This window comes from Pelobates fuscus, chromosome 2 (genome assembly GCF_036172605.1).
Source record: "Pelobates fuscus isolate aPelFus1 chromosome 2, aPelFus1.pri, whole genome shotgun sequence".
In the NCBI taxonomy this organism is placed as follows: domain Eukaryota; kingdom Metazoa; phylum Chordata; class Amphibia; order Anura; family Pelobatidae; genus Pelobates; species Pelobates fuscus.
In genome coordinates this window covers 47,808,411-47,834,738 of record NC_086318.1, presented here as the reverse complement: position 1 = coordinate 47,834,738, position 26,328 = coordinate 47,808,411, and the positions used below count along the sequence as shown (strand labels likewise).

At 42.8% G+C, this 26,328-nt stretch overlaps 1 protein-coding gene across 1 annotated transcript in view; it reads right to left on the bottom strand.

Moving 5' to 3' along the window:
* NT5C1B (5'-nucleotidase, cytosolic IB) overlaps window positions 1-21,294 on the bottom strand; it is a 30,431-nt gene extending 9,137 nt beyond the window's left edge. The window contains exons 1-3 of the mRNA XM_063442127.1: window positions 21,075-21,294; window positions 20,478-20,645; window positions 4,533-4,662 (exon numbers count right to left, since the gene is read on the bottom strand). Coding sequence (XP_063298197.1) covers window positions 4,533-4,662; window positions 20,478-20,645; window positions 21,075-21,227 — 451 coding nt within the window. The 5' untranslated portion in view covers window positions 21,228-21,294. The remainder of the gene's footprint in view (window positions 1-4,532; window positions 4,663-20,477; window positions 20,646-21,074) is intronic.
* Between the last annotated feature and the right edge of the window lie 5,034 nt (window positions 21,295-26,328).

Here is a 26,328-nt window from a genome sequence, read left to right as displayed (position 1 = left end):
ATTAAAATGCTCAAAGCTTTTGATGCAATCATTTTTTTTACATTTATTTTTATGTGCATTATCCATTCTGTACAATGCATTAATGGGTAATTTTCTGCTCGGAGTGTCCTTTTAATCTTTCTTTTTTACTTCAAGTTGGTATTTTGTATGAAGATTTCAAAATATTTACATAGTCTGGATATAAACATCACAGAATTGTAAATTTACGGTTTAAAGGGGAATCATCACATCTCTGGAAATTACACCACTGAATGAAACACTCTAGCTTGAGATAATCGAAAGGTCTGTCTTCATATTGATGCACAATAAAACGGAAAGCCTCACTTCCCAGGATTACTTTTTTTTTTTTTTTTACTTATTCTGTACATATTGAAAAAATGCATATGTGAGGTGTGAAAAATTTTATGTAGAAAAGCACATCTCTTTGTTCTGCAACTGGGCGCCTCCATCTTATCTCCCCGTCAGCCTTTGTTATAATCTCTATTCTTTGAACTGGACAAACAGCATAGAGAAGAAATGACGTAATGTTATCCCAAGCTCTGTCTTTTAACAAATCTTAAATAAAAAAAATATAAACAAATGTTAACGTAAGTTATAGGTGATTTTTAATGTTTTATTAAAAGTTATAAAAGCTTAAATTGGGCTGCTCTTTCTATAAGAACACGTAGAATGTACCTAATCACAATATTTATACAATATTTAGAACCATTATACTGTAATGAGGTACATGTTCTTATAGGAAACACGTTCCAATTTAAGCTTTTAAAACTATTTAATGGACAGGTTGAAGGTTTTTCTTCTCGGAGACTGCTGCTCCTATTCATTTATATCTTTGTATTGTTTAAATAAATAATTTATTTAGACACAGGTTCACAAAACCTAATTTTTTTTTGCCTCTTTGCACTCCACCCTGCTTTTGAAATTCCAGAAACAGTTCCCCTTTACCATTTGACAATCACAATCCAGTTTAGACCTGGCACGGTTTCTTCTTTCCTTATACTGACTGCCAGGCGCAAATGGCAGAGAATACACACACACATTATATATACACACACACATACATACACATACACACACAGCTTGCTAAACCTGCAGATCTCTAGTCTGCAGCCTTTGGAAGCCCTCCCCTTCTAACCCGCCCAGACTTTCTGTGGCTGTCCAATCACAGACTTCCCAATGCAGCTCAATTCGAATTCATGCAAGGCAGGAGCTCTGGGCAATTGCTGCCTCTTGAATTTAGCTCCACTGAGCTATCAAAACCAGGAAGTAACAGGACCTGTAGTCTAATCGACAGCCAGAGGGGCGTAATCAGGCTTATTTATAAAAGTGTCAATTTCTATTAAACTTCACTTTTTGTAAAATGGGAAAAAAAAACAACAACAACAAAAAATAAAAAATGGAGGGCACACTCTTCATTCACACATAAAGCTCTTCAGCAAGCTAAAGTGCTTTAAGGGGCTGGAGTGACTTTAAATATTGGGAATCAGTAAATAATATTACAAATTCTGGGGGCCTGAGCTTCATGGCGGCTGGACGTGCCTCGTGCGAGCTCCGAGCCTAATCTCCATTCCGAGCCGGAATAATTGCACTCCAGCCAGCCAGGACTCGCACAAACATATTGCACCTACCTCAGGAGCCAGCCGAGGTGCCCCGGGTCTGCCGCCCACAGGTGCACGGAGCGTTCACAGAGGGTGCCGGGAGTGAGGCCTAGCAGTGGCGCCGGACGAGGAGGCGGCCGATCCCCCGTTCTGTGCGACCTAGTGCCCTCCCAAGCCTGTAAGAAGTGCCCTGTTTCCCCCCCCCCTGGACCGGTGGGGGGTCATCCCGGTCCACCTAATCCGCACCTGGAACCAAGCGACACATGATAATCTGCCCTGACTAGCCGAGCTATCGGAGCATATACGAAATGGCCGCCCAGCACGAGCCAAAAAGAGGGACCACAGACGGCCACCCACACTCTCACCCCCTGGAGCATTTGAACCGACTTTGCCTAAGCTTCTGCAAGGCTCTTCATAACAGGGGTTTGACCTACTCTCACGCAGCCAGGGTGGTCGCCTCGTGGATCCGTCCAGCGACACGCCGCCGCCATTACGGAATCCCGTTGCAAGCCTTCAGGGTGGCCAGCCTGCCAAACAAAAGCCGACAACCTGGACAGCGGAACAAGGTCCCGAGCAAACTTGGCGCACACTCCCAACCTCATCCACGCAGGTATGAGACCGCCGGGCAATTCCACGGGCCCAACCACGCACCCAAACATGGCATCTCAGACCAGCAAGTCAATCGGTCCCTATCCGGGGCTTCAGCAAAGCACCACGCCACAGCACCAAAGAACATGGGGAGAAAACAAACCGGAGAGGGACTCACACCCAGTGCAATCAAGATCGCTTTACTGAACCCCCATGTTCCAGGTCTCGGTTTCCCAGACTTGGGAATTGGCTGACTGAACGCAGATCATGGATCAGTGCAGTCCCTGCTAAGCTAGTGACTTTAATGTCCATGATTTTAATGCCGGTTTTATACAGTATCACTACTCTGTGTATGCATGATTTGCTCTCATGCTTACTCCTTATATACATTTATGTTGCCGCTCATAGACACTATAAATTGAATGTTGATTTTCTCACTGAGATGGGAGCACTATATGTTCACCTACTACAACTGTATTCTCACAGCTTGCATCTTACCACATAGTTTAAAGCATAGCTGGCGGAGGCCAGGGTTGAACATAAACAATGCATTTTCGCTATTTGATATTATAGAGCTAAGCATGCTTACTGACAGTCCATTCTGGGCGTCATAGATGGTCTAACCGCTTAAACGAACACACTAGTAACGCTAAGCGAAGCTCAAAAGTTAACCTTAAACGTGCCGCACAATCTAGATCAAAACTCCAGCAGGTCTACTGCTAGCAGTGACTGCCTCGCCTCTTTGATCGATGCTAACTCATAACTATCCTAGCTAAGAGGCGTATTAACCATGAACACTAGCATGACTATCAACACATTTAACTTGTTAAGGCTTATTAAACATGAACACAAGCACGATTATTATTACGTTAAACTTGTTCAGGCATATTAAACTTGAACACAAGCATGATTATTATCACATTTAACTTGTTAAGGCATATTGAACAGGAACACAAGTATGATCATTATTACATTAAACTTGTTATTAATCTTCTGTACCGCTTAATTTAAAAAAAATAAAAAACCGAGGCTGTTATACGAAGGAGATGTTGTATCACTATGCTCCCAACCTGTATGAGAACGTACATCCCTTTTTCTTCATTCTGTACCCCCCATAATTCATGCCTCAATAAAAGAAAGATTGACAAAAAAAAAAAAAAAAATATTACAAATTCTGGGAAAAGACCGTTGATTCGGTCTAAAATTTAAGTGGGGAATTTGGAATCAGATTACAGAATGACATGATAAAAAAAAACAACAAAAAAAAACGCTCTGAATTCAATTGTTCAAAAAGATCTGCAAATATTCTTTAAAAAAAAAAAGTTTTATATTATAAACAGCAATCTATGGAAACATCTGCCCAAAATATCTGCGTTGCAATTAATAAAGTTGTTTTTTAAGTCCCACTGCAATGCAATGATTCCCCTATGGCCCGATAAATGAAAAGAATATATTTTTCATAATATACTGCAAACCTGTGTAATGGAACCCCACGGTATTGTGTTTTACATACTCCATTTAACATAAAATCAAAAATTTTGTTTTGCAACAAATTAATATAAATACTATATTCATGGTAGGCTGTTGAATAGTTATATTGTTATGTGTTTTTGCTGTACATACGCACATCCACAGATAACTTTATGAAGAAAGAAAAATTATAACCAATATTCCGTCCTTCCAACATTACACAATAATAAAAGAGAAAAATCATTTGAATCCTCCATATGCCATTAGGCCTCATTGAAAAGGCTGTAGTTTATTCTATCTTTAACTTGAAATGGAAACATTTGTGCTTTTTATTCTCAGAGACTTGACATAGGTGTCATGATGAAAGTCTTTCGCAAGACCACCCTGGGGGCAGCTGAATATCCAGATTACCCCCTCCCATAGCGCTGTTGACCTTAAACTAAAGGAGAGATTGCTTCACAGCTGCCCCTCATTGGTGAGAATTTGCTTTTAACTTCCAACACGTCCTGCTGGCAAGAAACAGGAGGGGGGCGTCAGTGATCATTACTCACAGCCTTAAATATCTTAGCTTAATCCCCCTGTTAGACAACTTTATCATGAGAGATTCTGAATGGGGGCTTGTGACATGAGTGGGATGCATGCAGAAGAGAGGCCTGTCATTCCGCTGTGATTCTAATATGACAAGTTAAGTCTACTGCTATGGGATCATGCATTTGTTGAAAGGTGAAAAATTTGCGTTGTCACCCACACTCTGACATAAGCAAATAAACACAGCCACATTAAAAGGAGCTGTCCGAAGCAGGGTTAGACTGAATAAATGCTTCCTTTACCCCATAGTAGCGAGTATCCACAGAGCGCTCTGTTTATTTTACTTACCATAGTGATTGATGCTGTTTATGAGCCTTACGCCAACTTGGGCATGATTATTTGTCATCAGAACAATATCAAAGAGTTCTTCGCTATCAGGGTACAGTTCTCTAAGCTGTTTGTTAACCTCTTCCACTGCCTGTAAGAAAAAAAAAAAAAGACATAAAAAGGTTTGGGTGATGGGTAATGGCTGTTCACAAAGCAGGTCAATTAGATATATTAAAAGAGGACTGTAATGTATCCAAATGTGCTTTTTTAATGAGTTTTTTGGTGCTGTGTTTGTGTGTACACTCTCAACACCATAACCACAGTTTATTGTGCTTAGAGGGAATAGGTACTTTGGTCTTTGAGGTGTGACTACAATCGGGGGATTCCACAGCACTCAAAAATATTATATGTGAAAGTTTATGCCTTCCTCATTATGAGTCAAAAATATCCGTAGACAGGATTCAGTCATGCCGAATGTGATTAACCCTTTCAGCACCACCAAATTAACAAGCGTCAAATGTTATCGTAATGTATGTACATCCTGCCTAAGCGATAACTATGGAATGGGGAAATAATGAGCAGAGGAAAATAGAACGGTTTATTGGATCCTTGTAAATTGTGAAATACACACAAACTGGAGCAGGGATTAGTGACATGTTGACAAGCAAACGGCAAGATTGAGGCTACGAGAAGTTGTTCGACATAATTATGTCTAATGATAATTTTTCTTTCTTTCTTATTTTTACCAAAATAAATATTTTGGACTGAATTTTAATATTTGATGTATTCAATATTTGATCATCAACACACAACATACTTTTTAGCGAATAGACCCCAAACATAATTTTTCACAATAGAATATATTTAAAGGGACACTATAGTCACCAGAACAACTACAGCTTAATGTAGTTGTTCTGGTGAGTATAATAGCTCTCTTCAGGCATTTTCATGTAAACACTGTCTTTTCAGAGAAAAGGCAGTGTTTAAATTGCCCCTAGGGACACCTCCAAGTGGCCACTGGAGGGGCTTCCTGGCTCAGGGCTGCACAGTAAGCAGCCCTGCCATTCAGCGTCTCTACGTCTGATTCAATGCATCTCTACAAGGAGGTCCTGATTGGCCCCGCCCCAAGCCGATTTTAGCCAATCCAATGCTTTCCCTATGGGCTAAAAATCGGTCATTTTGGGGGGCGGAGCCTAGCTTCTAAGCTGCGTGAACGTGCTGCAACCAAGCTCCCGCTCAAGCTACCTGTATTTGGGGGTGAACACCCCAATAATCGGCACGGGTCCACTCTGAAGGGTTAGAACCGCACGGGGGGACACCCAGACACAGCTTTGGACACCCCACTCACTATTTTGAACAACCGGGGAGCCAACCTGCGGTAACAGAGGCCTACAGGACGGCATGCAGAGGAGAGACGGCCGCACTCCTCTCTTCCTGTCTGCTACAGGACCACCTCGACCCTCAAGCCTTCGAACCCCCCTCCCCCCCTTGGAACCAGCGGGGGATATCCCCGTCCTCGCTGTGAGCCCAGAGTGACCCATTCAAAACGTGAACTAACCTATCTACAAACTCCAGGGCCAGCGACACACGAGGCACAGACAAAATGGCGGCGGAGTGCCAAACACGGCAGTGGAATCAAGCCACAACCCCAAAGCTCAGCACTGCTAATAGCAATGACCTCGAGAAGCGCCTTAATGATTTATTCCAAGCATTATGGGAGAACCTACAGAACCGTGCTCTGAGAGCAGCGACTGGGTGGCAAAACCGTGTGGGAGCGGGTGAGAGGGGCCACAGGCGACAGCAAGAGGGGGAGCCAGGTTCGAGCATAGCACCGAACTACCTGCTGACACACACACCCTGGCCCACCACAACCGCCCGGGGACTCACCCCTGCAACAGAGTCGGGTCTCAACGCGCAACAAGAAATCAAGCCTCCAGGGGAAACAGGGCCAGTTACTGAACCGCAACTCCCCGAGACAGGCTGCCGCCGCGGCCCCCACTCGACGCCATGGCAAACAGAAGAAGGGCAAACGCCACTCACCTGCGTGGATCTCTCGGCACCCACAGGCTCGACCAGAGGCTATGGTGACCCGGTGGAGAAGACCCTGGCGCCGCGGACAGCAACAAAGCCATCTTGAGCCGGCTGCCGGCTGCCAAGAGACCCGCACTGGCACAACAGGGAATGGTAACTGAGGGCAGCGTTCGGGAGGCCGAGGGATTGAGCACTCAAGAGAACACTCAGAAACTGTTGCAGCACCCGACCGACCCAGCGCACTGCAGGGCTGCCATGGAGGACACTCTTCTAACAACCATTGGCGTGGGCTAAGTTACTTTGCAGGACTCAATGCCTACCTGACCTGCCCAGACCGACTGCAGACCAACACCTAATACACATCCACATGACCTGAAGATCTACACACAACTACACAGGTAGACATGACATGCATCCAGACGTCTTATAGCCCACCTACATCACACTGCCAACTAACCCAACAAACAATGTGCCTATGTGTATAGCTAACTGTTTACTCGTGACTTTTCTTGTTTAATATTTAATTTTACTGTTTTACTCTTATACTCGAAATTCCAGCTTGAAACAATACTTGTATAGAACCACTCACATGTCCAACCGACCCACTTAGGCAACACAACCTGCCACACGTAACGTTATATCAGGACATGAACGACCAGCCTGCTACCTTATTGATAAATTAAAAAAATGTGCACGACTGTCAAATATATTTTTATTATTTTATACAAAGAAAAAATATAAAGAAATATTTCTCAAGTTTAACATTTCTTGCAGAGAAGAGCTGTGTGGAGTATAATTTATATATTGTAAACAAATAAACACAAAGCAATGAACTAATTATCAATTAAAGCCTATCTCATCATTAAAACAACTTAAAAATAATAAATGTTTTATCTAATTTCCCAGACTTTAGATAAAATTCACGCAAAACGCCTTGCAAGACCGATATTATATATAAAATATATATTATAACTATATGATATACATAATCATAAAATATATAAACACTAAATGCAGTAAAATACCATAACATGGAAAAAACAAAAAAAACAAAAAAAAAACGGTCATTTTGATGATGTCACAAAGAGGGCAGAGCCGGCAGACTCACACTGTGCTGCAAATAAGGTGAGTTTTAAACTTTTATAGGGGGCTAAGCCATCTAAATGGCAGGTTTAGCACTATAGGGTCAGTAATACATGTTTGTGTCCCTGACCCTATAGTGATCCTTTAACAATACTAAACCAGGCTGACCACATTTGAACCATAGCCAGGGACTCTTGCTGTGGTTCTAATTGTTCCTCTGCCGAGGGCAAATTGAAATTCGCTAAAGAAATACAAAAAGGAAGCAACAGATGCTATTTTCTTCAGCCCTTATGCACTGGCAAAGCCAGCATAAAAGTGTCCTTTAAGACGGGCACCACGCTTGTCGATGAATGACTTATAAGGAGTTTGTACATTGTTCCTGCACACACTGTGCTCACCAGATCACAGAAGTGTGCACACAGTGGCAGCAATTACACAAAGTATGAAGAAAGATAGGGACCTCCCTACACCACAACCTACAGAAAGAGCACAGACGTTATAGAGCTTGGAGAATTCTCATTATCCCATAAATAGAAGGCTGTAATTATTCACTTAATCGAAAGTTTGGATCTCAGGTTTCATAAAAGGTGGAGAATGCGTTACATTTCTTTTTTACTTACCAAACCTTGTTTAATTAAAGCTGACATAACTTAAAGTTATTCAAACCAGAAATGTTTCATCCCAAGTGGGTGCACATACTTAAAAAGGGTTTCAAGATTTCAGGTTAAAAAAAATATTTTATATATATATAATGCTTAAAAAAAAAATCTAAAATTTAAACGGTTTTTTTTTTTTCTTAAAGGAAAACCATAAACATTGTAACCACTATATCCGTTTTTGTTTATGGAGCCAAATTATTCTGTTAAAATAACACTATAGCGTTCGTGTCCTAGTCTCTCCCTATTTAGATTTAGGGACAACTTTGGGAAAAAGGGTAAAAAAAAAATAAAAAAAAATTGATTTGTATTTACTTCTTCTCCAGCGCCGAGACTCACTCAGTGACTCTGTCCGCTCCTTCTCCCGCAATGTGATCACGGAGGCATTCCTGCCCCAATGATTGTCCAATTCATTGCTACTCATAGAGAACCATTGTGGACGAGATGTGGCGAGCACACGCCCAATCTAATGCTTTTAATCGGGAAGTATCGAGTCAAATGTATCCCTACGAGCAGCAGTTTATGATGTTCGACATCCCCAGGGACGGTGAATGTCACACTACCAAGTAAAATTCCTTTATTGCAGTGTAAGCATCTTTAGTAGCTGTCAGGAAGACAACTATTAGAGGCATGTTTAACCCTTCAATCAAAACATTGCCGTATTTACTTAACCCCTTAAGGACTGAGCCAAATGTACACGTTGTGAACAGAACAAAACGTAAACAAAACCTGGCATTTGCGCTATATGTCTGTCCTACTAATTCACCTCTTTCATATTAAATGCACCCCCCATTATTATATATATCATTTTATTCAGGGGAAACAGGGCTTTCATTTAATATCAAATATTTAGCTATGAAACATAATTTAATATGAAAAAAAATGGGAGAAAATAAGAAATGTTATTTTTTTAGTTCTACATGACATTTTAACTGTCAATGTCATAATACTGTTTGCTTTCACTGCAATAAAATACACATATTTGTATTCAGCAAAGTCTCACGTGTAAAACATTACCCCCATGTACAGGTTTTATGGTGTTTTGGGAAGTTACAGGGTCAAATATAGCGTGTTACATTTTAAATTGAAATTCGCCCGATTGGTTACGTTGCCTTTGAGACTGTATAGTAGCCCAGGAATTCAATTTACACCCATAATGGCATACCATTTGCAATAGTAGACAACCCAATGTATTGCAAATGGGGTATGTCCAGTCTTTTTTAGTAGCCATTTGGTCACAAACACTGGCCAAAGTTAGCGTTAGTATTTGTTTGTGTGTGAAAAATGCAAAAAACACCAATTTTGGCCAGTGTTTGTGACTAAGTGGCTACTAAAAAAGACTGGACATACCCCATTTGCAATACATTGGGTTGTCTACTATTGCAAATGGTATGCCATCATAGGGGTAATTTTCATTCTTGGGCTACCATAGGGTCACAAAGGCAACGTAAGCAATCTGGCAAATTTTAATGTGAAAAAAATGAAACACAAGCCTTATATTTGACGCTGTAACTTTTGAAAACACCATAAAACCTGTACATGAGGGGTACTGTTGTACTCGGGAGACTTCGCTGAACACAAATATTTGTGTTTCAAAACAGTAAAAAGTATCACAGCAATAATATCTTCCGTGTAAGTGCTGTTTGTGCGGGAAAAATGCAAAAAACTTTTACTGGCGATATCATCGTTGTAATACATTTTACTGTTTTGAAACACTAATATTTGTGTTCAGCGAAGTCTCCCGAGTAAAACAGTACACCCCATGTACAGGTTTTATGGTGTCTTGGAAAGTTAGAGGGTTAAATATAGTGCTAGCAAATTAAATTCCCTATACTTTCGGCATAGGTTGTCAGGCAGGTCCCGCTAATTGTAATTAATTAGGATACCATATATATATATATATATATATATATATATATATATATATATATATATATATATATATATATATTAGGTATCCTAATTAATTACAATTAGCGGGACCTGCCTATATATAATTTTTTTTAAATATTTTTATTAATATATATATTAATATCAAAATACAGTTAGAACGAAATAACACACATCTATATATTTTGTAATAATTTATTTTAATTTTTTTTTTACGTATTTACATATTTGTTTATGATATATATATATATATATATATATATATATAAATAATTATATATATATTTAATCAGCATCAGTCTACGTGTAATTTGATATTAATATAATCTAAGTATATATTTATTTTTTTTACACTTATTTTAATTTAATTTTATCTGATTTCCAGCCAGCAGGGGGACTAACTGTCATTACAGTTAGTCCCCCTGCTGGCAATGCAGCAGCCAGCTATCCCGGCCATGTGATTGTGAGGTCCTCGCAAGGACCTCACTCTCACATGGCCAGGGGGCTCCCAGGAGGACGGACGTGTTGCGGGGGGCTCCCTGGGAGTCCCCCCAACCGCGATCGCTGGCGTGGGATCGCCGGCGACCGGGTAAGTAAGAAAAGACCGGAGGGCGTACAATTACGCCCGGCGGCGTTTAGAGCAGCTTAAAATAGGGAGTAATTTTACGCCCTCCGGTCTTCAAGGGTTAATAGCGATGTACTATATTGAAGAGCTAAAATGACTAGGCTACTGCACCCAGACCACTTCATTGATTTGAAATTGTTTGGATGCCTGTAGTGGTCCTTTAGTGGTCAGGCCATTATGTGGAATTCCCCTCTTGCAGTATCAGCAGTGATGTTGCTAGGTGAGTAAGCCCCTGGGGCTTTAGCCCAAAAATATATTTGATAGCCCCTTAAGACCCCCCAATTTCCACCGTAAAAATACATACATACATAGAGAATAAATATATATATATATATATATATATATATATATATATATATATATATATATATTTTTTTTTTTTTTTTTTTAATGGCACACATGGTTACACAAACAATGTTACAGACACAAACACATAATGTAACACACACTGTGGCCTGCAGCATCTGGTTACCTTTTCCCAGTGGTCCAGTGTAGTGCCCTTCACCTCCGCCAGATGCAATCAATGTAGTTTTCTCCTACAAGCACCGGCATTCAGAGTGTTGCCATGGTCTGTTCTTGGCCCAGATACCCTGCCCCCTCCTCTCCCATTTTTTGTCCCCCAGCATTTTACCATTTATTACTGATAGCCCCCCGAGTCCCCTGTTTTGGCCTGGCACATAGTAACAGATTGTAAATTTTAGACTGGGGTTTTTCAGGGACCCACTTTCAGTGCTGAAACAATGCATCTCTATGAGGAGATGCCGAAGGGCACAGTCCAGCGTTTTGCCTTGCATGCACAATAGCCTCCAATCTTTGGATGATCTCAGCTATGAAGTATAGATAAGTAAAATACCTTCTATCTCCTTACTGAGGGAGGCTAGACAGCTAAATACCGTATATACTCGAGCATAAGTTGACCCGAATATAAGTCGAGACCCCTAATTTTACCCCCCAAAAATGGGAAAACGTATTGACTCGAGTATAAGACTAGGGTGGGAAACGCAGCAGCTACTGGTAAATTTCTAAATAAAATTAGATCCCCCCAAAATTATATTAATTAAATATTTATTTACAGTGTGTATGTAATGAGTGCAGTGCGTGCGTGTGTGTGTAATAAGTGCAGTGCGTGCGTAATGAGTGCAGTGCGTGCGTAATTAGTGCAGTGCATGTGCTTTCCTGCAGCTCCTGTCAGCTCCCTTCTCTCTCCTGCGTTCCGGTCAGCTCCCTCTGCAAGTCTTGCGGAGCTCTGACCCCGCGGCTCTTGCGAGACTTGCAGTAGGAGCTGACCGGAACGCAGGAGAGAGAAGGGAGCTGACATGAGCTGCAGGAAAGGTAAGTAACAGCTCTCTGCCAGCCCCCAGTCTGTATTATGGCAATGTAAGTTGCCATAATACAGACACTCACTCGAGTATAAGACAAGTGAGGGTTTTTCAGCACAAAAAAATGTGCTGAAAAACTCGTCTTATACTCGAGTATATACGGTAGGTAGTCAAGCGCTATAGTATTAGGAATACTATAGTGTCCCTTTAAATTTGAAATTCACTTTGAATCCTCACTTTAGTAAACAACCTTATTAGCAATAGGGATTGGGTCTGAGCTCAGCAACAAACATTAATTGTAGCTTGGCAAAAGCCTGCTAATTTAATTGAACGTTAATCAAACCCAATATTGAATTTGACAGGTTACTGATGATTCTGGCAGTGTATTTTTGAATTCAAGATAGGCTTTTATTCAAAACATTTTGCATACATAAACAGTGGGCTTGTTTCAATATAAGCTGTTGTACAATAATATTGCAGCATTACAGTGCAGTAAAGTCAGTCGTGATAGCAATAATATAATTACAAGTCTGGAAACCAACCCAGACATCAAGAGTACTACAGGTGTCATATCTGTATACCGGCGTTTATAATAAAGGGTGCGAATGTAATGCAGTTAAATATGACATACTGTGACATTGCCAACAGATATTACAAAATAAGTGGGCATTTTTATGAAGATGTGCTTAATGAACTCAAGAGTAACGAGTATATTATATATGCAAGTCTATCAGTGCTAACTTTAAGTATTTAAATTAATACTAATATAAGTACAGCAGGCTTAGTAGCGCATGTCTTACAAACATAACTAATAGTCGGTATGGGGAAGTATGTAGGAAAATCGCATGGTTGCAACTGTGCATCAGGCCCACCTGCTATCCAAGTTGTATGAGCTATGTGAGTTTTCAGCCTAACCTTTAAAGGCGAGTGTCAGCCCACAGTGTTTCGCTTATGTATGTCTGATTGTTCATTTTCCTTTGCTCTTTCCTATTTCCTGTGTGTTTTCCTGCAATTATAAATGGTATATTTCAAAAAAACTAAATCAATTTACAGGGTTACAGTTATGAACGTGCGGGAAGAAGAATGCAGCGAAGAAGAAGCAGCTCTTCTGTTTATCGCCACCTGGGAGCCCCTGGGTTCTTATGATTTATCTTGTGGCAAAAACGGTATCATTAACTATGGCATATGGCCTACTCCATTCTACTGTTAGGCTTATGTAGCCATAGCCCAGACTCCATATTAGGTTTGTACCAAGTATAACTCCCTCTAGCGCTCCAGGTAATCATTAGGGGATAGAATAAGAGAAGGGGAAATAAAAAAGATGGGAAGGGTGCCCTCGGGATTGTGGAGGGACCTGTGGGATAGGGCCCTACGTGAAGATCCCCGGTTAGGTCCTCTTGTGAACCCCAGGGATCTTGGTCCAAGCACGAGCGGCCAGGTTATATAAATAAAAAAATAAAAAACACAAGTACGGTAAGTAATTAAGGAAATAAAATTTAAGTAAGTAAAAATAACTTCCTGCTTTAGGTGGGAGCTATCCCTGCCTGAGTGTGTCACATGTGAGGTGTAGTATGAAGCCTCTGCAGGGCCCTGCCCAGTGCATCAACATCAGGCACCCATGGGTGCCAACGTATACATTAACACCCGGCTCCAGGTAAAGCCCCCCCCCCCCCATGAGCTTCTCGGTATAGCAGGCCCTCAAGGTACCCCCAGTCCATGAGACCCACCTCTCCTAGAGTCCACTAACTGGGCGTCCTCTGCACCTCCACTGTCCCGGTGGAGTCTCAATAAGTAAGACAGGGTGCCTCCGTGGGCCCCCTCCATCGCCGGCCACTGCTCCTAAGCTTAGGCCCCGCGGCTACCGGTCCACCGCAGCCCCCCACAGACCAGCCCGGCCGGGCTCGCAGCAACAGGAAGCAACATTCTCCAGGTCTCAGGATCTCCTAGAGATGGAGGTCACTCCTGTCTGACCCGAGACAGTCCGGTAGTCATGATGCCACTGCATGTCGGCAGTCCTCTCGGCGCTCCTGAGTGATTTCTGGGCGGACTCCTGGGTGAGTGTGTTAGGAGTCGTTTAATCCGTTCCGTGACAAGGCAAGTAGGGGGCTCCAAAATGTATGTCTTGTCTCCCCTGTAGTGGCTGAGTACAGAACTGGCGTTGGCCCATATGGCAGATCATATGGGTGGGGCAAATTTTTGTTTGCCTAGGGTGGCAAAAATCCTTTCACTGGCCCTAAGTCAACATATAGGTTTGACAAAACTTACATTGATAAAGGGGAAGTGTAAAATCCATAATATCAATGCAGCTGAAGAAAGGGGGGTGGTCAGGAAGGGGCTTAGTTGATGTAAAACTGATACTTCAGTATCTTACATGAATCTGGTGTATGGCACCAAGACACTCAAAGCAACATAACCAACACACTGAACTGTAATGGTTGTATTGCTTAGAATGTCCCTTTAAAAGGAACACTGCAAACATGTATTCCTGACCCTATTATGTTAAAGACACCATCAAGCCTCCCTGCCCCCCTTTAAATATAGCAAAATCTTACTTATATTGCAGGCTCCTGCTGTTTATGTTCCTAATCTGCCTGCTTGGATTATCAGAAGTGGTCTGAGCCAATCACAATGCTTTCCCATAGGATTGGCTGAGACTGACAAAGAGGCAGATCAGGGGCAGAGCCAACACAATCCAAACACAGCCCTGGCCAATCAGCATCTCCTCATAGAGATACACTGAATCAATGAATCTCCATCAGGAAAGTTCAGTGTCTCCCTGCAGAGGGAGGAGATACTGAATGGCAGTACTGTCCCAGGTAGCAACTCTAGTAGCCATCTGAGGAGTGGCCATTGGTGGTATCTCTAGGCTGTAATGTAAACACTGCATTTTCTCTCAAAAGACAGTGTTTACAGCAAAATGCCTGAAGGGATGATTCTACTAAACAGAACAAATCCAACAAGCTGTAGTTGTTGTTCTGGTGACTATAGTGTCCCTTTAAGCCAGGAGACATTATGTCTTCATAGATGTATGTAATTCAAAATCGCTATTGGGGGAATTGATATTTTATTTCAAGACTCAGAGGATCCTATAATTTTTAAACCCTCTCTTTACTGTCCAACAGCAACAAAGAAAAAAAAAAAAAAGAAACTGATAGTTTCAGGTCCAAGTGGTCACAAATGAGTCATGCTAAGCAAAATATTGTTTATATTTTTAAGTAGAAGAGTTGTATTAATTGTAATAACGTGGAACATTATAAGAGTTGGAGCAAGTGTTTGGTGCATTATTTCTGCTCACAAATACCAGTGTCAGATTAACATTAGGACATGTAGACACACGCCAAGGCCTTGCAGCAATTAAATACCTGCCGCCCAGGTAAAATATCACAAGGCTTCTAAGAGTCTCCACAGCTCTACATAAAAGTGCATTTCTTGCTGCACATTTGGTGTACACGTGTACATTCAAACAACTAAGCAGGGGTGACCGGTTTACTAGACATGTCGCCTTGTACTAGTGGGCCCCTGAGGTGGGCTTTCCAGCTTTGTAATCTTAAAGTTGCTACATAAGAAAAAAAAAATAAAAAATGAAATCTGTGTCCTGTAGTTTCATTTCAAAGAGTCAGTAAGCAGTTTTCCCAAGTAAAATAAATCACATTACACAGCAGTGAACACCACTCTTTACTAGAATTAACTTACCCTGGTCTCTATTAATAATAATTGCACTGTTAATGGGATGTCACTTCTCTGAAAAGTATTTCAAAACGATCTCTACCCTGTGTTAACCTTACTTAAACGTAATTCTTTATATTAAAAAGTGACAGTCTAGGGACCATAAGCATTACAGTCTGCTGTAGTGGTTATGGTGCCAGGAGTACCCTGGCGCAGTTCCATGGTAAATAGTTAAAACAGGTTTCCAACATTAATGGAGCTGTTCCTACTTTTGCATTAGTATTAGTGACATTGATTCTGCCCATGTTCAGATGGAATTCATTGGCTGAGATACATTTTATCCAAACAGGGATGAAAATTACTTATTTACTGCAGAAGAAAAACTTTTACTTAAAAAAAAAAACTAAACCAGACCAGAATTACTTGGGGTACAAAGGTAAGTGATCTGGAGGGGGTCCCTAGCAACCTCCATATCAGACAGACTTACTGGCAAGCCCCAGGACCATACAGAGTGCATGTAAGGTAAATATATAGCAGTTGAGGTCAGTGTTTTAATTTCCAGTTCTTGATTTAGCACCCATGATCCTCTGGGAGATACGGTACCTAAAATGCAATTAAAAAACAAAACCTAGCACTCTATCTGCAAATGCAGTACAGAATACCAGATTACAAAAACTCTATAAAAAGTGTCTGACCTGGGGGCGGAGCATGCCGGAGACCAGCAAAGACGCATGGAGAAGAGCTCCGTACTGAAAACTGAGAAAAACGCACGAAAATGGCGGAATTTGTGTGCCCATCTTACTCAAACCTCACCCACCGATCGAGGAAGAGACAAGGGCAAGAAAAATAAAAACCGGACAAACCGCCTTCCAGCCGCGACATCGGCGAACTCCTTGCGGAACTCGCAGAAGGCCGCATGGGAGAAAATGGCGCTGGGGGAAGACACATACTCTGCCTCTTCGGGTGACTTCTACCCAGACCTGGGTGAGGGCGCATCAATGAACCACCCCCCAGGGCCCACGCTGCAAGCACCCCTGGTGGAAGAACCAGCCACAGCGGCCCTGCTAACTAAAATGTTTACCGAACTCAGGCAGGACCTGGCAGCAGACCGGGCAAGCTTTAAAGAGGCCATAGAGGGGGCCCACCACAAGCACCCAGGATAAGCGCCTACATAACCTGGAACGGAAAATGGATGACCTCCACAGACAACAGCTGAGCACAATAGAGAAAGTGGAGGCCTTAGAAGATCATGGGAGAAGAAATAACGAGAAGATTAGGGGAATACCCGATGACATAGGGCTAACTGACCTCCCACACTATGTGAGACGCCTAATTGCCACACTTCTGCAACCCAAACAAGCCAAACTCGTAAAGATTGACGAAGTGTTCAGACTGCCCAAGCCGAAAAAATGTGACTGCAAACGCCACGGCCGATGTCATCATCAAATTTCAGGCCCACCAGGACAAGTCAGCTCTCTTAGCAGCGACTAGGGGAAAAAAACCCTTACCATTTGAGGGCTCACAAATACTGTTATTCCCTGACCTCACAAGAACCACTCTAAGCTGGCGTAAAACGCTCCAACCTAGCCTACAACTACTGAGAACAAATAACATCCTGTACCGCTGGGGCACACCACGGATGCTCACGTTCAGCGCCAACGGAACTGTCTACAGAGTAAAAAGCCCGCAGGATCTGGACACTTACCTGGGCCATCTGGGCCTGAAGACCCCGCACGCGGAACCCACGACCACCTCCACTGGACTGAATCCTACCACCGCCAAGGAGTTCGTACCCAGGTCAGCCAGACACACCACATCGGCAGGCGATGCGACCTGAGAACACCAAACTCATTGAAGGACTCTCCACCCTATTGGAGGCCACAAAACCCGCCACTGGAATATGTGACTATAACCACTATAAGTTTTTCTGTTTTTGTTTTCTACTATTTTTCTTGTTTATTGGAATGCCACTATAAAGCATTGCCGTGGAGAACGTAACTCCGAACATTGTACCCGTGGGACATGGACTCACTGTAGGGGATTGTTCTCTCATCTTCATTTGAGTACCTTGCTTCTGTTTTCATATTACATGCCTTTTCTACTCTCCCCTTCTCTACTTTTTTCAATGGCAAACCTTTAGACAACTCGAGGGGAGAAAATAGATGAGGGACGCACTCTTAGGACAGCACAGCCCACCCAGGCACCAACCGCGCCTCTCCCATATGGTCCTACAGGCCCACCCAGGCACCACCCCCGCCCCCCCTCCCATATATTGCTGTATCCAACAGATAAAAGTGTTAATTCCTGTAGGAACCCCGGGGGGGGGGGGGGGGGGTTTCTCCTCCCCCTAGAGCACTAATGCCTAGGAACCCTGATACATCTTTGATCTACAAATACCCGGGCGCTCAGGGGTCCACCTTACTCTTCTTGTGGCATTAAACCGCTGTTAGACATGCCACTAAGATTCATAATCCACTCAGCACAAGACCGCACAGTAGATAGCTAAGATGCCTCTTTTCCTATATAAAGAACATATGGGCTATGGCCCTTCCTGTTGTCTCCTTGCCGACGGCATTGCTATACTAATTTGATGAGGGAGTAAAAATTTTAGTTACAGTTTTCACTTTACTTTAAAAGTTTATGTTGCCTAGAATCGAACCAACCTAGAGTCTTTCAGTTTGCTAAGACTGAATTCCCACAATCCGGTGATATTTTAGATAACACTCACCGATCTCATCTAATGCTCATAATATATTACTACGTCTTATTGCTATGTTTCCTTCTATATGCAGTATGCCTGTCAAAAAAAAATGTGCAGTATTCCATGTACAACTGTTTGAACTTGACAAACTTTTTCTCTGTTATATTTGTATATTGTGCAATCTTTGAATTTACACGTACACAACAAAAATAAAGAATAAAAAATAAAATAAAAAAGGGGTGTCTGACCTGATGGAGTTATTAAAAATCTCAGATTTTTGCAGAAATGGCCAACTGTAGGCCAACATTGCATTAGAAAAATCCCCTAATTCAACAATTCTTCCAGCTCAGATAATATGGGCAAACATTTTTTGCATTTTAGTGGAAAAACCACATGAGTCTCTCAAATGGGTCTAAAATTGTATTTATACCTTATTCTAGGGAAACTTGCAGGTATACAGTTATTATTCTGAATGGAATTCATGTGTTCAGAACACACAGGTAAATAAGATTAGAAACCTCTATCAATTCCCTAAAAAAAAAAAAAAAAAAAACTGTGCTGCAATGAAAGACTGATATTACTTACAGAGTTATATAATTTATCAGGAGCAAGCTGCCTCTTAGATAATAAGGTGTTGACTGCCGAAGCGGTCAGCATACATTATCTATAATTAAACACTGGCCTAATTTCAGCATTAGAAACTCAAAGTAGACTGGCCCCTGAAAGCCGTCTCACAGGGCTCCTTGCCATCTGGCAGAACTGGGACACGTCACACACATCTCAGTTTGCCCAAGGTTAGTGGGAGTTACACTCCCGTACAGTATCCGAAGTCCCTATTTAAAAAGGGACACCACTCCAGCCACCAAGAGAAAATTAATGCATTTGATAGGTTTTGGCCTCATGAATATGCTATATATTTTTTGCATGATCAAATCTTTATAGTTTTTGCACATAACAAAATAAAGTTTTTTTTAGTTTTTTTTTTCCCATGCTCAAATCGTTATAGTTTTTGAATAAAATAAATGTTTTGCAGAATTCTGCACCATAACACCCCCCTCTTGAGCCACAACCCCTCATATCAGAACCACTTCCTCATCAAAACATATGCACAAAGTCTCAGTCCCAATAGCACTGACTGAACTGCTATTAATTCACTACCGGGAGACAAAAAAAAAAAATCAGAGAAACTATAAAACAGGTAGTTTGTGTGATATAATTATCTATGTGCCTCCCTGGGCGTCCTCTCCTACTAATGCAGGTTGCTTTGTAATTCAAGTCCACTTTTGGAATAAGGGTGTGTGGCTAAACATACAGGCTTATGGTGCAGCATTCTGCAAAACATTTTATGCAAAAACTATAAAGATTTAAGCATGCAAAAAAAAATAAAAAAAAAAAATTATCAAATGCATTAAAGTATAGGTGCCCGCAGTGTCCCTTTAATGACAGCAGCTGAAATAGCAGCCATGCGACACTAACCCCCAATAACCTCAGGCAGCACTGGACCATGTAGATGTAATCACTTACTAAGAATCCTTTGAATTGTAAGTGATTTTGAAATTCTAGATTACAATATAGCTGTACTGGGAATCCTCACAATAACCATGTTTTCATTTTAGCAATCTTGGCCTAGAATGTTGGATTACTACAGTCAAGACTTTTGTAAAAAAAAGTCCTGCAATACTTCCACCTCTCTGCCATCTCTGGGTGTTGACATTTACAGCCCAGGCCAGGCCTAGCTTCCTTTTATGATCTGTCTAACTAATGAAGTATCTGTTCACAGACACACCCTTGCAAATACCTGAAGCATGACATGTCAGATATGAGGAAGAGACCCAGAGTGAAACCATATCCCACTCCCCAGCAGGCACAGCTAGGCATGCAGCTGATCACTCCCATCATGCTCAGCCAGCCCATAGCCAATTATTGAACTCTCAGAGTTTGTGTGTTTCTTGTACTATGTATCTTATTGTAAACTTGTTTAGACAGAATATTTACCATCACAAAGGGGTATGCAGGCCCTGTCTGTAAGGGCACCTCTTCTTGGTCCTGTTGTAGCTGTACATATTTCTCCACCCCTTCCTCCTCATACACTTTCCTATCCTCAGACATGTTAAACAGGGTCCTGGAGGAGACTGCGATGGTCACAGCGTTCTGGGGCTTTGGCTGAAAATAAATACATAATAAATGTGTATAATAGACAGAGCTGGAAAACAAAGATCAATTAATGTAAATCTTGGAGAGAGAATCACTTTTCAGTCTAGAGTTGAAGTATAATAAAAGTATCAGCCAGGGATGTTAACCCTCTCAGTGCTGGGGTGGGAGCCAGGAGTGTTAGAATCCAGGGATAGTTAACCCTCTCAGTGCTGGAGTGTTAGAATCCAGGGATAGTTAACCCTCTCAGTGTTGGAGTGTTAGAATTCAGGGATAGTTAACCCTCTCAGTGTTGGAGTGTTAGAATTCAGGGATAGTTAACCCTCTCAGTGCTGGAGTGTGAGAATTCAGGGATAGTTAACCCCCTGGGTGCCATTATTGGGGGTCCCCTGGCACTCAGAGGGTTACAGACCCTGGGGGCAGGCAGTGGACCCTACGTACCAGTCTGGGTTTCTTTTTGGGGGCCAGGCTGTCATAGAAGGCCTTGGCTGCGGCGGGGTCCTCGCTGTGATGGGGGGTCTCTGCCGGGGGGTCCGGGGCCCCTGGCTGGCCGTTGGCCGGGGGGTCGGTGGTGGGGGTCTTGGCTTTGCTCATGTCGCCGGGTGCTGCCGCTCGGGTTTCGGGTGAGTTTGATGTCTCCGGCGACTCTGGGTGTGTCGGAGTGTGGGAGGAGGATCCGGCTCCAGGGGCGGGCGGGCCGGCTGTGTACTGCGCTACTGCTACTGGGGAGTGCTGCCTGGGATCCCTCCCTGCAATCATATATCTGTATCAAAACATGGGGTATCCCTGCTCTAACAACACATGGGGTATCCCTGCAATAATATATGAAATATATATGTATCAAAACAAGGGGTATCCCTGCTCTAACAACACATGGGGTATCCCTGCAATAATATATGAAATATATATGTATCAAAACAAGGGGTATCCCTGCTCTAACAACACATGGGGTATCCCTGCAATAATATATGAAATATATCTGTATCAAAACAAGGGGTATCCCTGCTCTAACAACTCATGGGGTATCCCTGCAATAATATATGAAATATATCTTTATCAAAACAAGGGGTATCCCTGCCTTAATACATGAGGTTATATCCCTGCCTTAATAGATATCCCTGCATTAACATATGGAGTGTCGCTGTCTCAATGAATGAGGTATCATTATGGTGTATCACTGCTTTAACACATGGGTTGTTACTGGCTCACTAAATGAGTTATCCCTGCATCAACAAATAGGGTATTATTGTTTAACAAACGGGATGTCAATGGCTCAACAAATAGAGTATCACTGGTTTAACAAATGGGGTATAACTGGCTTTTATAATAAGTGGCATTGTGCTCAGTCTGTGCTCCTCTGTTGGGGTGTCCCTGGCTCCCCCAGTGGGGTATTCCAATGCACCTGTAATGGGCTGTCCCTGGCTCCTCCAGTGGGGTATTCCTATGCTCCTGGAATGGGGAATCCCTGGCTCCCCCAGTGGGGTATTCCGATGCTCCTGTAATGGGGTATCCCTGGCTCCCCCAGTGGGGTATTCCTATGCTCCTGTAATGGGGTATCCCTGATTCCCCCAGTGGGGTATTCCTATGCTCCTGTAATGGGGTATCCCTGGCTCCTCCAGTGGGGTATTCCTATGCTCCTGGAATGGGGTATCCCTGGCTCCCCCAGTGGGGTATTCCGATGCTCCTGTAATGGGGTATCCCTGGCTCCCCCAGTGGGGTATTCCTATGCTCCTGTAATGGGGTATCCCTGATTCCCCCAGTGGGGTATTCCTATGCTCCTGTAATGGGGTATCCCTGATTCCCCCAGTGGGGTATTCCTATGCTCCTGTAATGGGGTATCCCTGGCTCCCCCATTGTGGTATTCCTATGCTCCTGTAATGGGGTATTCTGGCTCTCTGATGCTGGTATATCTAGATTATTATGGCCAGGTATCCCTAACTCCTCTAATAGGGTATTTTTAAGCTCCAGTGCTGGGGTATTCTTATTTATCATCTGGATCTATGGCTGACATGTTTTCTCTGACTAAAATGCAAATCTACAGCTGAATGTGTCTCTGTCCCTTCCCAGCACTGTCACTTAGTCTGCTCTCTGTTATGCAAGGGGAAGTGGGAGGGTGACAGTTTGTAACCTGCTCAATTACCTAACTGGGTGAATAGGCAAAACAGCTCTTAATTCTGTATTTACTGTTGGACTACAACTCCCATCACCTTGACCTAAAATCCTATGAGTTGTAGCACAGTATTAGATGGGGTGAAGCAACCAGTTGCCAACTCCTTATTTATAATACCCCAATTTATTTTATTAAGAGAACACTGACAACATTAATCTTTGTCCATCTGTTTAAAGTCATATGTTACATGATGATAGTGAGTGCTGACATCTTATATATAGTGCTGACATCATATATAATATAATATAAATGTATATTGCATTACTCGGGAATTCAGCTCTATACAACCATCTGGATCTTAAAAGGTTTATATCTTTTATTATTACCATTTATTGTTGTAAAATGTGTATATGTTTTTTCTTAACAGCACTGTTTTCTTATTATTAGTAACATTTGTAATAAGGTATTTTTAGCCACGTTTAGATGAAAGGAGGTGCCTGTTTTTGTAGATTTGCACTATATATAAAAATGAGGAAAAAGAACTGTCTGATTGACATAGTACTGTATTTAGAATGGCTGAGTGTTTCAACGGAATCTAATTTTTAGCCTTTTTAAATTCCACTATTTAAAATAAATAATAAATACAATTATATATGAGCACACACAGACACGCGCGCGATAAAGGTATCTAGAATATTAGTTATTAGTATCAGGGGAGTAGGAATTTATGGTTAGTGGAAAGGTGACCTTAATTTGGTGTAGGGGGAATGTTTGCGGAATAGAAGGGACAGGGTAATTTTTCCCCAGAATTCCCTGCTTTCAACTTTAAAACCAACTGTATCCTTTTTGGGTTCTATGCCATCCCCTCAGGGCAGCAGTCATGCTCTCCCCTCCCTATTCGCTCTGGGGTTTGACCTTTCTCAAGGCTTCTATTGAAAATGGATTCACAAAAAGATCTACAGCATATTTTAGTGAGCTGATAACAACTAAATAAATTGCACAGAAGACAGCCAAGGACTCTGTACTGAGAAAAATACATGTTGTGTTTGCATGGGTTAGCCACTAAAGACCCCAATACATCTCAAGTCATTCCAAACAAGGGCTCAGGAGTTATCAATTTGAGATGGCTGTTTAATCTGGTGAGAAAGGGTTGTTATCCCTTTTGTGTTAAAACAACAGATTGTTAACATTTTACATGCAGGTCATCCTGGCATAGTCCACATGAATCAGAAGGCAAGAGGTCATGTATGGTGGACAGCCATTGATGAGGATATTGCACTGGCTGTGTTATGTTGCACTGGCTGTGCACAAGCTCAGCGTGGCTTGCCACATGGTGCCAACCTTGGACCTGTCCTCGATCACCATGGCAACCATGGCAGATAATTCACATAGACTTTGCTGGACCAGTGGGAAAAAAAAGTATCTGATTGTGGTAGATGCATATTCTTAATGGCCAGAAGTTCTATTCAAGACACCTCCCTGGACTGACAAGGAAGGGGGGACATGACTGATGCTAGGCTAAGGAGTCTTGAAGGATAAGCAGAGGGGAGGGGTGTAGATGGATACAAAGTGGCCAAAATGGTAGGACAGTTATAAGGACAGTTAGGGGAGGGGACTTACCAGTCAGCTCTTGGAAGTGCAGGGATCCTGACTTTCCCGCCCTCCCGCCCCTCGGACAATTGGGTACTGAAGGAATTTGGGTCTGTTTCTTGAGCTTGTTGTTGGTTTCTTTTTCTTGTTTTGTCACAGCACGCGGGAGTCCTGGCCAGCGCAGGCAGAAGTGAAGAAGTTGCCGAGGAGGCTTGGGGAGTCGCAGCCTGCTGGGAGCTGATGGCGGAGGCAGGCTGCTCTGGACTCATGGTTTGTTGGGATAGACCTGTCTGTTGGGCAATCACCCCAACAGCTGACAGTATGGTTTGTTGCTGGCATGTAAGAATTAATAAAGCTGTGGCCGTTGCCCTTACCCAACTTAATATGGTCTCTTGTGTGTCATTGGGGAAGGGGGCAGCGGGTTGGTTGGGCATTACATCTAGACAGCAGTCATGTCACAGACCACTGCAGAAGCTACTGTTAAAGGCTTACAGAAACTATTTGCAACATTTGGCCTGCCCAGAGTGCTTGTTTCAGATAATGGGTCACAGTTTGTTTCTGAAAAATTCCAGGCTTTTCTCAAGTAAAACGGTATTCGGCATCATTGAACAGCACCGTATTATCCTCCTACTAATGGTTAAGTAGAGCGTTTTTTTCAAATGCTAAAGGGTTTTCTGAGATGTATGAAAGCAGAATAAAAGAGGCGTGATCAACATGTCGTTGTTACACGATAGGGGATTTTGCTTGGATTTATGTATATGTTAAAGAGAATCGTTGGCAAGAAGCGGCGATAAAGGAAGTTCTGGGGCCAGCACACTATTAAGTTTTAACCTCTGATGGATGTTGCACATGAAGACATACAAATCAACTTCGACCACGTATAACAGACAGCCTATCAAAGCCGGCACAGTCACTCATGCAGCCGGACACTAATATCTGGCATGGAGTTTGGCATGATAATGTTTCTGAAGTCTGCAATATAGCTGCTCTTGAGGCTCAAGGTGGAGATAATCTTCAAGATATCATAAGAGATGATTTAGAGGTAATACCTCATGAAACTCAAGAACCAGAAGTTCCAAGCCACAGTACAAGTAACCAAGAAGGCTGTGGTCAAGAAAATACTGGCCGTTCAACAAGAGAAAGAAGGGCCACAAACCGCTGGCAACCGCAAAATCCATTAAGGGACTATAGTCGGAGAAACTCCACCGTGTGAAGGCGTAAAATGGTATCTTAGTTGGAGTAGAATAAACTATCCTTTAAAAAAAAAGACTTTGAATCTAGAAGATGATGGACAAAATGATATAGATTAACCCCTTAAATCCGGAGGACGTACTATTACGCCCTGCAGGAACCGGCTCTAAACGCCGGCGGGCGTAATAGTACGTCCTCGCCATAATGGCCGCCCACGTGGCCGGCGCTAATCGCCCGCTGCAGATCGCGGTCGGGGGGGATGCCTGCCCCCCCAGGCAACCCCCCCTGTGGCCGGTGACCGCGATCTGCAGTCTCTGATCGCAGTGACAGGCTGTCACTGCGACCAGTATTAAGCATGTGTCAGCCGATTTCAAATCGGCTGACACATGCGGCCGGCGGCTTTCCCCTTCTGCAGATCGCGGTCGGGGGACTTACCTGGCCCCCCAGGCAGTCCCCCTGGGGTCAGTGACCACGATCTGCTAGGTCTGAGATCGCAGTGACAGGCTGTCACTGCGATCTCAGAGCTCTCTGATCGCAGTGACAGCCTGTCACTGCGATCAGTGTTACATGTGTCAGCCTATTGGCTGACACATGTAACTGGCACAGTGATCCCCCTGCAGATTGGAAGGGGGGAGTGCTTGTACCACCCAGGCACTCCCCCTGTGGTCAATTACCCAATCTGCAGGAGGTGATCACAGTGACAGGCAGTCACTGTGATCACTGATCCTGTGTGTCAGCCAGTGATGTGACATCACTGGCTGACACTGTCTCTGCCCCCTGTCCTGTAAAAAAAATAAAATATTA